Raw genomic sequence first — 16,159 nt, 5'->3', positions numbered from 1 at the left:
ATTCCCTCTGACATTATCTATGTTTGTTTTACTTGTACAAAACCTTTTTAATTTAACAGAATCAAAATTATTCATTTTATACCCAACTTTGTTCTCTCTATCTCTTGTTTATTCATTAATTGTTTGCCAATTTATTACATCTTGATAAGTAATACATTCCATATTCTTCTAGTTTTCTTGTAATATATCTCTTCTAATCTAGGTCATATCCATTTTGAACTTATCTTTCCTGGTAAATGGTATATGATATTGATCTATACCCAGTTTCTGTGATAGTACTTTCCAGTTTTTCTTTTCTCAAACCTCAAGTATATAATCATTATGTTCTGTTTTATATTATATTTATCTGTGCTGATGAATTCAGCAACTTCACAGTCTAATAAGGAAATATGATGGCTACACAAATAAACTAATATCCGATACTTGTATTTTCCTTAGTGCTTCTCTCCATTATACAAAAGAGATACTTAGTACATATTTTTGAATTGTTGAAACACACATTTATATAAAGTAACTCTCAACTATCCTTCAGGGATTTTATTTTGACAATTCATTGTGCTAATACATATTCTTAAAATAATTAATTACTGTTTCATCAATGTTTTTTGGCTATTATTTTGGTCTCTAAGAAAAATCATCAATAAACCATTCATTCATTTTTAGTACTAAAACAATTTGATAAATGGTTTTCAAAAATTCCTACTAAGCTATCAGCTACCTGAGAAAAGGGAAGTTTTATACATCTTTATGTATTATTTGGAAATATTAGGCATGCATTAAATATTTCTTTAATGAACAACTACACCTTACCTTCTGAACATCAGCATCATGCTTCTGTTGTAATTTAAGCTTCTCCTCATGAAATTTACCTTCTAATATTTTTGTTTTCATCTCCAACTTCACAGGAAAAAAAGAATTTTATATTATAATAAATTAGTTTGCTTTGTGAAATATGAAATTAATTTAAATGAAATAGCTTTTCCTGAGGAACTTATATATTTCTTCCTTTTCATTATTACTATATTTCTAAGAGTAGCAAAAAGTTCAGATATAGATTTTTATTTACCTTTTGATTTTATATACATATGTGTGCATTATGTCTTTTACATATATATAGTATTTCATTAACCTTTCATGGAATATTTTAGCTAAGTGCTTTCAAAAACCTAAGGCATTCATAGGTTAAATGATTTGCCCAAGATCATACAGTCAATATGGATCAGATAACAAATTTGAACCTATGCATTCCTACTTGGAAGATCAGCTCTGTATTCAGTAGCACATAATTCCTCTCAGAATGAGATCTATCAGAGACTTACAAAATGAGAATATATACCATATTAATCTTATAATTTTCTTCATATGGAAAATCTCCTTAAATAATTTTTAAAAAATTCTTTCCCCAATACTAAACACTCTAAGATCCTTAAAAATAATGTTTATTAAAACTTTCTATCCTCTTCCAGCAACATAGAATTTTCTTTACAAATGTTTGTTGGAAACAGTTATTAATGCATATAAAATTTAAGTTCTCAAAGTTATCTTACTAAAAAGTTTTAAGAGAAAAAATGAAACTAACAAATACAAATTATATTCAGGAACGGTCACTTGCAACTTTACTGAACTCTCTAAGTAGTGCTTCAAAGTTGTACCTATAATTAGAAACTTTTTGCTAGGCAAAACATCTGCACATACTCTTCCCAGCTACAAATATAAAGAAAATTATATAACTTTTAACACAAAATATCTTTTTAAAAATAATTTTTATTAAAATACTAAAACTCAAGAAGAATTTAAATTTTAAAACATCCATTCAAAATAAGCATTTATTATATTAGTAAACTATCTACATATGTAATTTTGCCAATAAATAAACATAATAAGAGAATAAAAGAAACATACAACATAGAAACTTAATAATAGAACAAAGATGGGCCTGCATTCTTTCTAGTACTTACATGAAGTTCAGATTAACTGGCATGGGCAAAGAAATTTAAAGTCAATTTTAGGTTCTGAGCTGTGGTAAAGACTAATCACAAACAAAACTTTGATAAATAGGAATCAACACTATCAGGTACTATGGCAAAACTGTCTGGTTTCTGGAGAGATTATAATAAGGTGAAGACAATATGATGTATTTGAAAAAGGATCAGGTTGCCTAATAAACAGTGAGGACTAAGTAATAGTCAGTAACAGTCAGGTGTAAGAGTTGTTCAAATGAGCCACAGTATGAATCCAAGCAGGAATATTGCAAAGGACTGTTTCCCAGAAGTAGATTAGATGAGGCAGTCAAAGACTGAGCAGAGAGTGGGACAAACAAATATGTAGTTGATAGACCACGATCCACATCAAAAAAGTTGAACTAGTAGGTTAGACAAATTAAGTTGATAGGGAATTGCCAAGATTGATCCCAGAAAAGCAAATTCTTCCAACAAGTGTTTTTTCAGTGCTTCAAGGATTGGGCAGTTTCATATATATACATATATACATATACATATATATATATATATACATATATATATACATATATATATAATATAAATGTATATTCATGAGTAACTATTCTCTTCTATGAGGTAAATTTCTAGTAATTCCATGCTTGTGACATAGCTCTTGCTTAGGCTTCCAATTAGAAAGCAGAATTCTCTAACAATGGGCTGGGAATACTTTCTCATATCTTGTGTCACTGGAGACATCATAAAACTTAAAGACAATATTAGTCACAGCTGTTTATAAAATAAAAATTAAAAATCCAGTAAAGGTAGCATGACAATAATTTCTCTTAAACACACAGTTAAATGAAAGTAAGGCAGGGGCAGATTAGAACTTGTCCTTGCCTCTTATCGAGATTCTCCTCAACATTCTGATTATAGAATTGAGCAAGATAATAAATGAAAACAAAACAACCTGCAGTTCCATATCTTTCTGCTTTTTCAAGCAGATCACTTCCCAGAACACTTTAAAAAAGATCTGCTGGTATCCTAGTCACTGGCTTTGATAACTATGTTTATATTATCATCTACCCTCCTCTCCTACTCATCACAATGTGTAGTAACCACCAGTCAAAACTATGCCCACTCACTCTCTCCCTATCTGGCATCCCATTCAATATTACATTTAATTTCTTTTTTCCTAAATTGGGAAGAACCACAAGTTCCAGACGGCATCTCTTGCCCTGAGTAGTTACACATAGGTAAATAGGTTCCATTTTGCCTCACCAAAGGACTTAACAAGAGTCTATCATAGTCAAATGGGATGGGGGAAGGGGGTTGTCAACACTAGGAGTTGAATAATCATGTTGGTAAGTTCACAATCAATTCTCACATCACTGTCATTGCAAGTTGTCACTGATGCTATGAAAAATGGGCCATTTATGCCTTTGTGGAACTCTCAGCCCATAGTAGTGGCCTGGAAAGACCCCTGATTCCAATATCTTTGGTACTTCCTCCAACAAATCAGCACCAGTGCATATTCTCTTTCTCTAAATGATTCTTAACCAAGTTTACCCACAAAAACTCCAAAAAAGATGTATTCAAACTCAATGAAGAGTTTTATTTTCTCTTATTATCTTGTGAGTTCTAATGAACCAAATGAAGGGCAGTATGATATAAAAGGAAGAACATTATATTTAGAATAACAGGAACTCAATCAAAAAAAAAAAAAAAAAAAGGGAAAAGGACCCACATGTGCAAAAATATTTGTAGCAGCCCTTTTTGTAGAGGTAAAGATTTGGAAACTGAGTGGATGTCCATCAGTTGGAATTTGGCTAATAATGGTATATGAATATAATGGAATATTATTTTTTCATAAGAAATTATGAACAGGCTGATTTCAGAAAAGCCTAGAAAGATTTACATGAATTGATTGATGCTGAGTAAAATGAGCAAAATCAAGAAAACTTTGTACATAACAACAAGATTATGTGATGATCAACTGTAGGCTTGGCTCTTTTCAACAATGAGGTGATCCAAGGCAAGTCCCATAGACTTGTGATGCAAAGTGTCATCTGTATCAAGAGAGAGAACTATGAAGATTGAATGCGAGTCAAATCATAGTATTTTCAACTTTTGTTGTTCTTATTGTTTGTTTGCTTGTTTTTTTTTCTTTCTCCTGTTTTATCTTTCCATTTTGATTATATTTTTCTTGTTCAGCATGAAATTTGGAACACAAGATTTTGCAAAGATGAAATATAGAAAACTATCTTTTCATGTTTTGGAAAAATAAAATACTATTAAAACAAAAAAGAAGAAGTCAGTTTAAATCCAGACTCTACAATTCCTATGTAACCAAGTTACTTAATCTTTTTGGCCCTCAGTTTCTTCATCTATAAAAACAGAAGTGGCAGAGATAACCAAGATTTCTTTTAGCTCTAAACTAGTATATATTTCTAAGATCTAGCTTATTAATGTGCTCATTCTTACATTATGACCAATTTAATTCCTTTGCTAATTATACATATTTTTAGTCATTTTTGTTATACTGCTTCTTATGCTCAAGTTATCCTTAAAGGCATGATATCCCATGATTCATCCCCATAAAGTTTCACTAAAAGAATATTTAGGCTTTTACAACTGTGACAAGTTTACAACCACTAAAAATACTGTGTAATTTCCCAAAGGCAATTCTTGGCTGGCTCCTCCCCTCTACTACTCAATTCTATATTTAGTTCTCTATCTACCTGCAGCTTGCTACTTCATTGAAAGTAGAAAAACACAGTCCAAGGGAAAGCTGACATCACTGTCAATTCTTGGTAACACTTGTTCCACAGTGTTAAAGGAGATACATTTGCCAAACATGTCATGTAAAATGCTTTGCCTAAGGTCCAAACAAAAGAAGCATTTCTTATTAATGGAGATGTCATGTGTATATAACATTGTACTAATTATACCAAGCCCTAGAATACTGCAAAGGCCTCTCAGTAAAATCTACTATGAGGAATAAGTTAATTTAATAATAAACATTATAAAACCTGTTAGGAACATTTTTCTCTCTCTGAGAATTGTCATGTACACAATATCAACTGGTAGAGTGGACCCAGGAGGTAAAAAGGGGCTTGTTCTCTGCAGCAGGAAGTTGGGTCTTGCAGGTGTTGAAGGAACTGCTAATAGGTTCCTTGAGATGGTGAAGGGTGTGTCCTCTTGCTACATCTCCACCTAGGACACAGCATTAACTCCAGGTAACCCTTCTGTGAATCCACCTATGCAGTACTGAGGCACAGGGTAACCCCAAAGGAAAATAATTATAAATAACTCAGGAAGAAACTGAAAGGGGGTACCACATTTGCTCTTGCTTCCTGGTAATCCCTGATGAGATTACTAATAGAGAAAGGCTGTTTTGCACCTCAAGATCAGCTCATCTTCATGTGTATCCGGGGAGATCCTGAAAACTGGTATGTATGGCCCTGGCAGTTCAGAATAGTGCACACAGATGGTCTGGTACAAAAACCAAAGTATGTAAGAATTACCTAGACATTAGGCAAGCAATCCAAGGAATTTTTTAGTCATTATCTCTATTTTAGACAAGGAATAACACCTGCACAGGAAGGCATGCCTATGGCAATAAGCTTTTATCCATCTTATCTATCTATATCTATGGAAAATGGAGAAGCAAAGGAGAGAGTAAAGATGATGAAAAAGGCTGGGAGGAAGACAAGCGATTTTTCAGGTTACTTCTATTTCTAAATTTTATTATCCTAAGATGGTATGAACATAGGCAGACACATACTCTTTCAATACAAGACAGTTTTTCCTAATGAATATCGGTGTCCTTATTCTCCCTCAACATATCTACTGTCTCAATAAATATCCACGGTGGCAACTTCATTGTCCAACCCAGCAAAAGGGCACAGACACAAGCATGAAATGTCCAAAGAAGCTTACCAAACTTCTAAGAAGACACATAAATTATATATATATATATAGGTTAGCTGAACAAAATGCTTAAGGCTATAGTTTATACAAAAGATACAAAGTTAAACTTGATCTCTATCAGGTAGCATAACAACCCAGGCAAGAATAAAAAGATGAGAGAGCATGCTTTACTTTTAAAATTTTTAAAAATATTTCCATAATTACATGTAAAAATAATTTTTAACATTCATTGTTACATTTCGAGGGAAGGAGAGAAAGAAATAGTATGCTTCGGGCAGTATTTAGATGCCATCAATTCTTTCTCTGGAAACGCACAGGATTTTTCATCTTAAGTCCTTTGGGATTGTTTTAGATCATTAAGTAACTAAATTAATTGTTCATTCATAGGTATTCATTGTACAATATTGTTATTACTGTGTACAATGCTGTTCTGGTTCTATTCACTTCACTCTATACCAGTTCTTCTAAGTCCAAGTTTTTCTGAAATCATCCTACTTTCACCATGTTTTATGGCATACTAATATTTTGTTATGATCATATACAACAAGTTTCTCAACCATTCCCCAAATGATGGGGATCCCTTCTTGGGGAAATTTCATCATGAATATCTAAAATTCTGGTCAATCACTGTGTTCATCCATGTTCCTGAGTCTTTCAAAGTAGTTTGCCTTTATAAATTATTTAAGTAGTTTTGATAATTTCACTGTGTTGATTTATACAAATACTCCCACGATTCTCTGAAACTATCCCCACATTGAATCTCAAAAGATAACAGTACTCCATTATATTCATATATTATGTGTTTAGTCATTCCCCAATTACTGGACACCTCCTTAATTTTCAATTTTTTGCCACCACAAAAAGATATGCCATAATCTATATATCTATTATTATTTTTATAGAAATCTAATCTAGGAATCCCTGATTACCTAGGTCCCCCTGCTCCATTTGATGAAATAACAGAAGATAAAAAGTGAATAACAAAAATAGTGAGCTGTTAAGATTGGAAATTGAGGCTTTTAGATTGGAAGTAGTTGTATTTATACCTAATAAAGAATATATTCTTTTAAGTGGATTATTTGCACCTTTTAAAGGGCATAAAACTTTCACTGGCTAACATCCAAGGGGCCCATTCAAAAACTGGAAAGGATGACAAACTAGAATATAAAGAAATATTTTATACTTGTACAAAGAAAAGTATTTATATTCCTTTATAAGATAAGTTGCTTACCAACCTGATAGCTATTAACTACAGGCTGGCTCAAGGATCATAACACTGGTAGCCTTTAAAAAGCAAAGTTGCCATTTCTGGAGTCAGTTTAGACAGGAGTGATTATATCTGAAAGCTGAAAAGAAAGCCAGTATAAAGACAGAATCCAGTATTTTGCAGAAGACAACAGAACTGGAGGGAATTTCTTTCTCCTTTCTTCTAACAACAAAGGTAATTTGCTGTGGAGCCAGCCACTTGTGCAATAGATGTGTCTACTGGCAGAAAACAAGCCAAGAAAGATTAACTACAGAGGAGATCGGGCCCAGAGAAACAGCATGACTACTAGTGTAGTAAAAATATTATTCCCACAGGTAGCAGTATGAAGATATCACAAGAAAAAAACATAGGGGCCCACTGCCTTTGTTCCCTGTGTTCCCTATATATGTCTCTCTCAGTTATTGTGCATACCCATTCTTCTATAGAATTCTATGTATTTCTGGGAGAATATGAACCAGTAAATGAGGAATATGTTTTGTACTACTATTCATATCTTTCTGTATAGATGCTATTCCTTGTCTAAAATAGACATGATTAAAGAATTCTTTGGGCTGCTTGCCTAGTCGTTAGGCAATACTTATGTACTTTGGTTTTTTAGTGTTTATTATTAAATTAACTTTTTCCTCATAGTAGATTTTACTGAGAGGTATTTGAAGTGTTGTAGGGCTTGGTATAATTAGTACAATATTATATACAAATTAAGTGCTTTTTGTTGGTGGTGATAGTATTTAGCTGTTTCAATCATACCCATCTCTCCATGATCCCATTTAAGGTTTTCTGGGCAGATACTGAAGGGGTTGCCATTTCCTTTTCTGGCTCATTTTATAGTTTAGGAACTAAGGCAAACTCTTTGCACATGATATGATGGTATATTTAGAGAGTCCTCGAGAATCAACAAAAAAATCTACTAGAAAGAATTAGCAACTTTAGAAAAGTAGCAGGATATAAAGTAAACTCACATAAATCATCAGTATTTTCCAACTTAAAATAACTGTAGATAATATAAAATATTTGGGAGTCTACCTGCCAAGAGAAAGCCAGGAATTATAGGAGCACAATTACAAAACATTTTTCACACAAATAAAGTTAGATCTAAATAACTGGAAGAATATCAAGTGCTTATTCATAAGATGGGTTAATATAATAAAAATGACAATGCCATCTAAATTAATCTATTTATTCAGTACCATAGAAATCAATCTCCCAAAAAATTACTTTAGAGAGATAGAAAAAATAATAACAAAATTCATCTGGAAGAACAAAAGGTCAATAATTTCAAGGGAATTCATGGGGAAAAAAATTGTAAAGGAAGGGGGCCTAGCCATACCAGACCTAAAACTGCCTTATAAAGCAGCAATCATCAAAACCATTTCATAATGACTAAGAAATAGAGGAGTGAATCAATGGAAGAGGTTAGGTTCATAAAACAATGACTATTATAACATTGACTATAGTCAATGACTATAGTAATCTAGTATTGAATAAACCTAAAGACTCCAGGTTCTGGAATAAGAACTCACTATTTGACAAAAATTGCTGGGGAAATTAGAAAATAGTATGGCTCAAATTAGGTATTGACCAACCTCTTATACACTATACCAAGATAAAGCTAAAATGGGTTAATGATATAGATAAAAAGGGTGATACCATAAGCAAATTCGGAGTAAAAGAGATAAGCTACCTATCAGATCTTTAGAGAAAGGAGAAATTTATGACCAAAAAAGAACTAGAAAACATTATGAAATATGAAATGGATAATTTAATTACATTAAATTTAAAAGGTTTTGCACAAACAAAAACAAAACAGCCAAAATTAGAAGGGAAGTGAAAACTGGAGGAAAATTTTAGTGTTTCTGATAATGGCCTCACTTCTAAATACATAGAGAATTGACTCAAATTTATTTTTCCTTTCCTCAACTGATAAATGTTCAAAAGATATGAATGGACAATTTTTAGAAAAAAATCTCTAATCATATAAAAAAAAAGGTTCTAAAGCACTATTGATTAGATTAAGACAACTCTGAAGTACCATTTAACACCTCTCAGATTGGCTAGAATGACAGGAAAAGATAATAATAAATGCTGGAGAGAATATGGGAAAACTGGGACACTAATACATTGTTGGTGGAGTATTGAAAGGATTCAACAATTCTGTAAAATAATTTGAAACTGCCCAAAAGATTATCAAAATGTGCACATCCTTTTATCCAACAGTGTTTCTACTGTATTTGTATCCCAAAGAGATCATAAATGAAGGGAAAGGACCCACATGTGCAAAAAATGTTTGTAGCAGCCCTTTTAGTACTGGCAATAACCTTAAAATTAAATGATGCCCATCAGTCAGGGAATGGCTGGATAAATTATAGTATATGAATGTAATATAATATTATACTGTGCCATAAGAAAGGATGAGCAGGTTGATTTCAGAAAAGTCTGAAAATCCTTATTTGGACTGATGCTAAGTGAAGTGAGTAGAATCAAGTGAACTGTGATGGACAATGAGGAGATTCAAGGCAATTCCAACAGACTTAAGATGGTAAGTACCATTCACCTCCTGAGAGAGAACTATGGTGATTGAATGTGGATTAAAGCATAGTATTTTCACCTTGTTGTTATTGTTGTTTGCTTAGTTTTTTTCCCCCTTTCTCCTGTTATTTTCCTCTTTGATCTAATTTTTTTTGCATGATGAATGTGGAAATATATTTAGAAGACTTGAACATATTTAATCTATATCAGATTTGCTTGCTGTCTTGAGGAAGGAAGGAGAGAGAAGAATTTGGAACAAAAGTTTTGTAAAAGTTAATGTTGAAAGTTATCTATGCACACATTTAGAAAAACAAAATAGTATTAAACAGGGAAAAAAAGAAATTGAAGGATGAGAAAAAATGCTCTAAATCACTATTGAATAGTGGCAATTCCAATAGACTTAAGATGGTAAGTACCATTCACCTCCTGAGAGAGAACTATGGTGATTGAATGTGGATTAAAGCATAGTATTTTCACCTTGTTGTTATTGTTGTTTGCTTAGTTTTTTTCCCCCTTTCTCCTGTTATTTTCCTCTTTGATCTAATTTTTTTTGCATGATGAATGTGGAAATATATTTAGAAGACTTGAACATATTTAATCTATATCAGATTTGCTTGCTGTCTTGGGGAAGGAAGGAGAGAGAAGAATTTGGAACAAAAGTTTTGTAAAAGTTAATGTTGAAAGTTATCTGTGCACACATTTAGAAAAACAAAATAGTATTAAACAGGGAAAAAAAGAAATTGAAGGATGAGAAAAAATGCTCTAAATCACTATTGAATAGAACAATGAAAATTAAAACAATTGAGAAACCATAACATAACTATCATATTGCCTAATATGATAGAAAAGAAAAATAAGAAGTGTTGGAGAGGATATGGGAAAATTGGAATATTAACTCATTCTTGGTGAAGTTGTGAACTGAACCAATAATTCTGGTTTTTTACATTTTTTATTAAAGCTTTTAATTTACAAAACATATGCATGGGTAATTTTTCAACAATAACCCTTGCAAAACCTTGTGGTCCAAATTTTCCCCTTCTTCTCCACACCCCCTCATCTAGATGGCAGGTAATCCAATACATGTTAAATATGTTAAAGTATATGTTAAATCCAATATGTATGTGTATATATATATATATATATATATGTATATTTATTTATACAGTTATCTTGCTGCACAAGAAAAATCAGATCTAGAAAAAAAATAAAACCTGAGAAGAAAACAAAACACAAACAAACATCAACAGGAGGAGTGAAAATGCTATGTTGTGGTCCACACTCAGTTCCCACAGACATTTTTCTGGGTGTATATGGCTTTCTTCATCATTGAACAATTGGAATTGGTTGGAATCATCTCATTATTGAAAAGAGCCATGTCCATCAGAATTGATCATTGCATAGTCTTGTTGTTGCCGTTGTATAATGATCTCCTGGCTCATTTCACTTAGCATCAGTTCATGTAAATCTCTACCAGCCTCTCTGAAATCAACCTATTGTGAACCAATAATTCTGGAGAGCAATTTGAAACTATGCCCAAAGAAATATAAAACTGTGTATTGATCTAGCAGTATCACTGTTGTGCCTGTATCCCAAAGAGATCATAAATGGGGGAAAAGGACTTACATGTGCAAAAGTGTTTGTAACAGCTTTTTGTAATGGCCAGGAATTTAAAATTGATGATTGCCCATCAATTAGGGAACTGAACAAGTTATGGTTTATGAATGTAATGGAATATTATTTTTCTATAAGAAACAATGAGCAGGCAGAATTCAGAAAAACCTGGAAAGACTTACATGGACTGATGCTGAATGAGGTGAACAGAAACAAACCATAAACAGTAACAGCAACATTGTGTAGATGATAAACTTTGATACATTGTAAAGGGCTGAAACTACGAAAAGGTGTACTTGAATCAGACAACTGAGCACTTAAGACTAATTATTTATTCGAAATAAGACAAGGATTCTATTAGCATATGTTTGGAAAAATGGCATTTCTCATCATTGGTGCTGGCTCAATGTTTGATGTTAAGATAATCATAGGCAAGGATTAGAGGAGGGGTGGCAGAGGCGAGAACTCACTTTGACTGCAGAATGAGGAGAGAAGTTGGTGGCAAGCCTTGTGGCAGTTTGTCTGTCTCCTTCACTTCTCCCCCTAAAGATCAAGGACTTTAATTTATCCTGACTCTAGGTGATCCTGAGGCGTCCAGAGAGCTAGATTGGACTTAATATTTTGGCACCCAATGTGGACTCAAGGACCCTAATTTCACTTAAGAACTCCTGATGACCAGGAAATAGGGTGAGTATTTTAATAGACAAACAGGGAACTTACTTTGTTAAGACATAACTTGTAACACTCATTTTCTAGATGAAATGGGGCAGATATTAGGAAAAGATTCTCCCCCAATCCCACCCTGAGGGAGATTTATAGGAAGCATACTCAGACTGATAAAAGGGCAAGGTTTGATTGTAATAGGAGCAGATTGATGGACTTGTGGATGTATTAGAATGCACGTCCCCCTGGTTCTTCAAGGAAGAAGAAATAGAGGCAGATAACTGGAAATTAGTAGTAGATCAACTATGTGAATATTATAATGATAATGATACAATTTCTAAGGAAACATTCTATATATAAAACTTAATACAATTGGCCTTAAAGAATCCCACAAATTATAGAAAAAAGAAAAGTTTTAAGAACAGCCACATAAGAAAGTGTGAGGAGAAAGAGGAAGAGAAAGGAGAGATTAATGGAAATATCACCAGAGGGCATGGGGAGTTAAGTGAACTTGAAGGCCATACTGATTCTCACTCTCACAGTCCAGCTTCAACTCCACCTATGTCTGAGCAGGCTGTTGACCCTCCCCCATCAACTTTACCTTCCTGGGTGGAGGGAAAAGGAGGAGTGGGAGGGGCAGTGATATCACCAGTACCTTCCCCCCCAATCACCCCCTCCTATGACTCAATTACAAAAGGCACTAATTAAAGCCAAAGAGAATAGAAATAGAATAGAAATATATCTTGTGATTGAACAGCTTGACTCTGCAGGTCAAGAAAATAGAAGATACATTCCTTTTAATCTAGAAATAATCAAAGACCTGAAAAAGGCTTACACTCTTTATGGGGCTACATCAGCTTATGTTAAGATTTATTACAGAATTTGGCTTATGAAATTTTAACCCCTAGTGACTGGAAATCTATAGCAAGGACATGCTTAGAACTTGGACAAAACTTATTGTGGCTTTCTGAATATAGTGAGCTCTGTAGGATACAAACCCAACGAAATAAGCATACTGGACTTAATACTCCAATCACGTGTGACCAACTAACAAGTGTAGATTTTTATGCAGACATTTCAGTACAGATTAATTACTCCATAACAGCATATGAGCAAATTGCTTCTGCTGCTATCAAAGCATGAGGTTTTATCCCAGGTAAACAGGACAGAGGAGAGGCTTTCATGAAAATAGCACAAGGGCCAAATGAACCCTTTGCTGATTTTGTGGGATATTTGCAGACAGCAAACTACTAAACGAACTACTAAAAACAAAACAAAAAAAAAAAAACACCAAGGTCAAAAATAAATTAAAACTAAGTTTGAAAAAGAAAAACCTGCCTCTTTACTAAGTTCCCAATTTCTATCAAAGGTACCAAAATTCTGCTAAGTTGGATGATCCAGGTTCTCAACTTTAGTACAATCCTTGATTCAACTCTCCCTCACATTTAGTGTCTATTAGATTTATCAATTCAACTTCTTTTATGTCTCTCACTTCTATCCCCTTATTTCCACTCACATGACTACACCTAAGCCTTTCTTACAAATCTCTACCCTATAGCTAACAAATTGATACTCCCAAAGTTTCAGAAGTTTACTATTGCTTCTAGGAATAAATTCCTCTGGTATTTAAAGCCTTCACAATCTGTGATAACCTCTCTCTCTTCCCTCCCCCTCTCTGTATACATACATAACATCAGTTATTATATGTAACATATTATAGCACAATTACAATGTCCAGGCTAAATCTCTGGAGGGCCTCAGGATCAATCAGAGAGTCAGAATCAATCAAAGTCCTTGGTTTTTAGGGGAAGAAGTGAAGGAGGCAGGCAATCTGCCACATGGCTTGCCAAAGATGAATTCTGGACTCTGGAGTCTGGAGCCTCAAGCCTCTCTCCTCCTTGTCCTGCAGCCGAAAAGCTAATTATTAGTGCTTTCTCCTCTCCACCCAGAAAAAAAAAAAAAAAAAAGCTACTTTTTATTTTATTTGTATATATTGTATATTTAATTATCTATGTACTGTTGTTCTTCACTCTAGCAGAATAAAAGCTCCTCAAGGATAGGAACTGTTTCACATTTGTCTTTTTTTCTCTTATGTTTAGTGCAATGCCTAGTTTTCAATAGGAACTTAATAAATGCTTATCTAAATTAATGAAGCTGAATCTATTAGTCAAAAAAAAATTACTGTAGCTACATAAAATTATCAAAAAACAATTTCATATACATTATTAACATATTTTCAAAAATTTGAAATGCTTGAGAAAAATTCTTTTGTGCATTGCAGTAGTTAAATAACAAGTAATTACACAAAAATTGTAATTTAGCTAGTACATTTTTCAAAAGTCAGTATTGAGATTCACTGTGAGCTCATGTTTATTTGAAAATGACTCACTGATGCCACAGAAAAGGTCTTATCTTTCAATATGACCTCAAAAAAAAGGATAATGTTTTAGGTGAAAAAAAGTTACACATTTAAAAGTGAATCTGATGGAATGGGAGAATACTTTTGAGTCATTTTTTTTTTTAAATTTAAACATATTCACATGGGCAGCTCTCTGCTATTTAATGATTTATTAATGTATTATCATAAATATCAAAAACTAATATATTTTTTAAATTATTCCATATTAAAAAGTCTTATCAATGAAAAATTAAGTACCAAAAAAATTAAAAGGAAAAGCTACAAGGAATGTCTTAGGAGGCAGTTACTAACAGTCCCCCCCAAAATACTACAAATTCAAAAACTAAGTTTAAAGAAAGTAGATCAAAATATAGCTATCATACCAAAATGAGATCTTTATATCACTTGTAAGTACCTCAAACATAATTTTTAATTCCAAAAACACTAGGTAAATACCTTATCTATCTGTAAATTATAGCAACTGAATAACAAAACAAATGGAATTTCACTAAGGTAATATACATAGTGAAAAAAATTAAAAGCAAATATCCTCTCCATTATCAACAAAAACAAACTTACTTGTTATGAAATTGCTTAAAATATTCTCCAATATTAAGATGTCATTTTCTTTTGTAGATATTTAGCTTTCATTTATAAACAGGATGCTAAGAAAGCTACATCTTCTTGAAAAGTACAAACTTTTAAATGTCAATTTATGAAATCCTTAAGAGCCCCTTCACAAAAGGAAAAGAAAATTTTAAATTCAAGGAAAAAATCCTTTTCCACATTCTCTATCTTATAATATTAAGTTTATGATTTAGAGGGGGGAAAAACAATGAAAGCCAAATTTACCTCAGTAATAGAGCTCTAAAATGCAGTTTAGCATTAATATTTTACTGAACTCCAAAGTATTTTGGATCTCAGTAATCTAGCTTTCTCAAAGATATCAACGATCTCTTAAAAATTCATTGCTTTATTTCAATCAACTATTTTCTCAATGTTTGTAACACACTTGATTACCCTGGTCTTGAATATTTTCTTCTAGAAAGAAGTTTTTGTGATACATTTCTAATTTTACTTTTATCAGTGTGACCAAGCCTTTTCAGACTGGTTCATCATCCAGAATGATTCCTGCTAACTATATGTTTCTTAAGGCTCTGTCCCTGCTCTTAATTTCTTTATGTACTCTCTTATTTAGTGACCTCATAAATTTCATTTGGTTCGTTTATCATCTCAATTCAAATAACTCCCAGATTTGTGTTTCAGGCCAAGTCTCTTGATTTAATCCACTTCAGAATGGTAAAATGGTATAATAGATAGAGCACTAAACCTGAAATTGAGAATCCCTGGGTTCAAATTCTGACTCATACACTGACTACTTATGTGATCCTGGGCAAATCTCTTGGCTTCTCTGCAGCTAAGCTTCTTCATCTGTAAAAGAAGTTGGATTCTGACATTTAAATATGCTCTAAATCAAATATTCTATGATCCAATAGATACTGTGTCTACGTGTCACCAACTACTTCCTAGACCTTTCAAAATCATTGTCTTGCAGGCTGTCTAAAATAGAACTTAGGATCTCTTCTCCATCCCCCCCAAAAAAAAAAAACATGCTTCTGATGAAAGTACTACCATCCTTATCTCACTCCTCACTCTCCCTTACTTATCTCATGGCAATCAGTTGCCAAATCTATCGTTTTTATCTCCACTATAACTCTCTTGGTTCCCAACCCCTCTCTTTTCTTCATGTATATGGCTACCACCTTAGATCAGGTCCTTATCACTTACATGTATCCTACTATTTATATTCTGCTATTATCCCAC

General features: G+C 32.9%; 1 protein-coding gene across 8 annotated transcripts in view; it reads right to left on the bottom strand.

The window, feature by feature from the left end:
• Positions 1 to 16,159, bottom strand: part of CEP112 (centrosomal protein 112) — a 728,584-nt gene that overhangs the window by 585,361 nt on the left and 127,064 nt on the right. For all 8 annotated transcript variants that reach the window (XR_012481126.1, XR_012481125.1, XM_074260574.1 and 5 more), the window contains exon 9: positions 811 to 897. Coding sequence is in view for 6 of the 8 variants with exons in the window: in XM_074260574.1 (XP_074116675.1) it covers positions 811 to 897 (87 nt within the window). In the remaining 2 variants the exon portion in view is untranslated. The remainder of the gene's footprint in view (positions 1 to 810; positions 898 to 16,159) is intronic.

The sequence above is a fragment of the Sminthopsis crassicaudata genome, chromosome 4 (assembly GCF_048593235.1).
Source record: "Sminthopsis crassicaudata isolate SCR6 chromosome 4, ASM4859323v1, whole genome shotgun sequence".
NCBI lineage: Eukaryota > Metazoa > Chordata > Mammalia > Dasyuromorphia > Dasyuridae > Sminthopsis > Sminthopsis crassicaudata.
The sequence above is the reverse complement of the archived record's forward strand: the minus strand, read 5'-3'. Positions and strand labels throughout refer to the sequence as shown.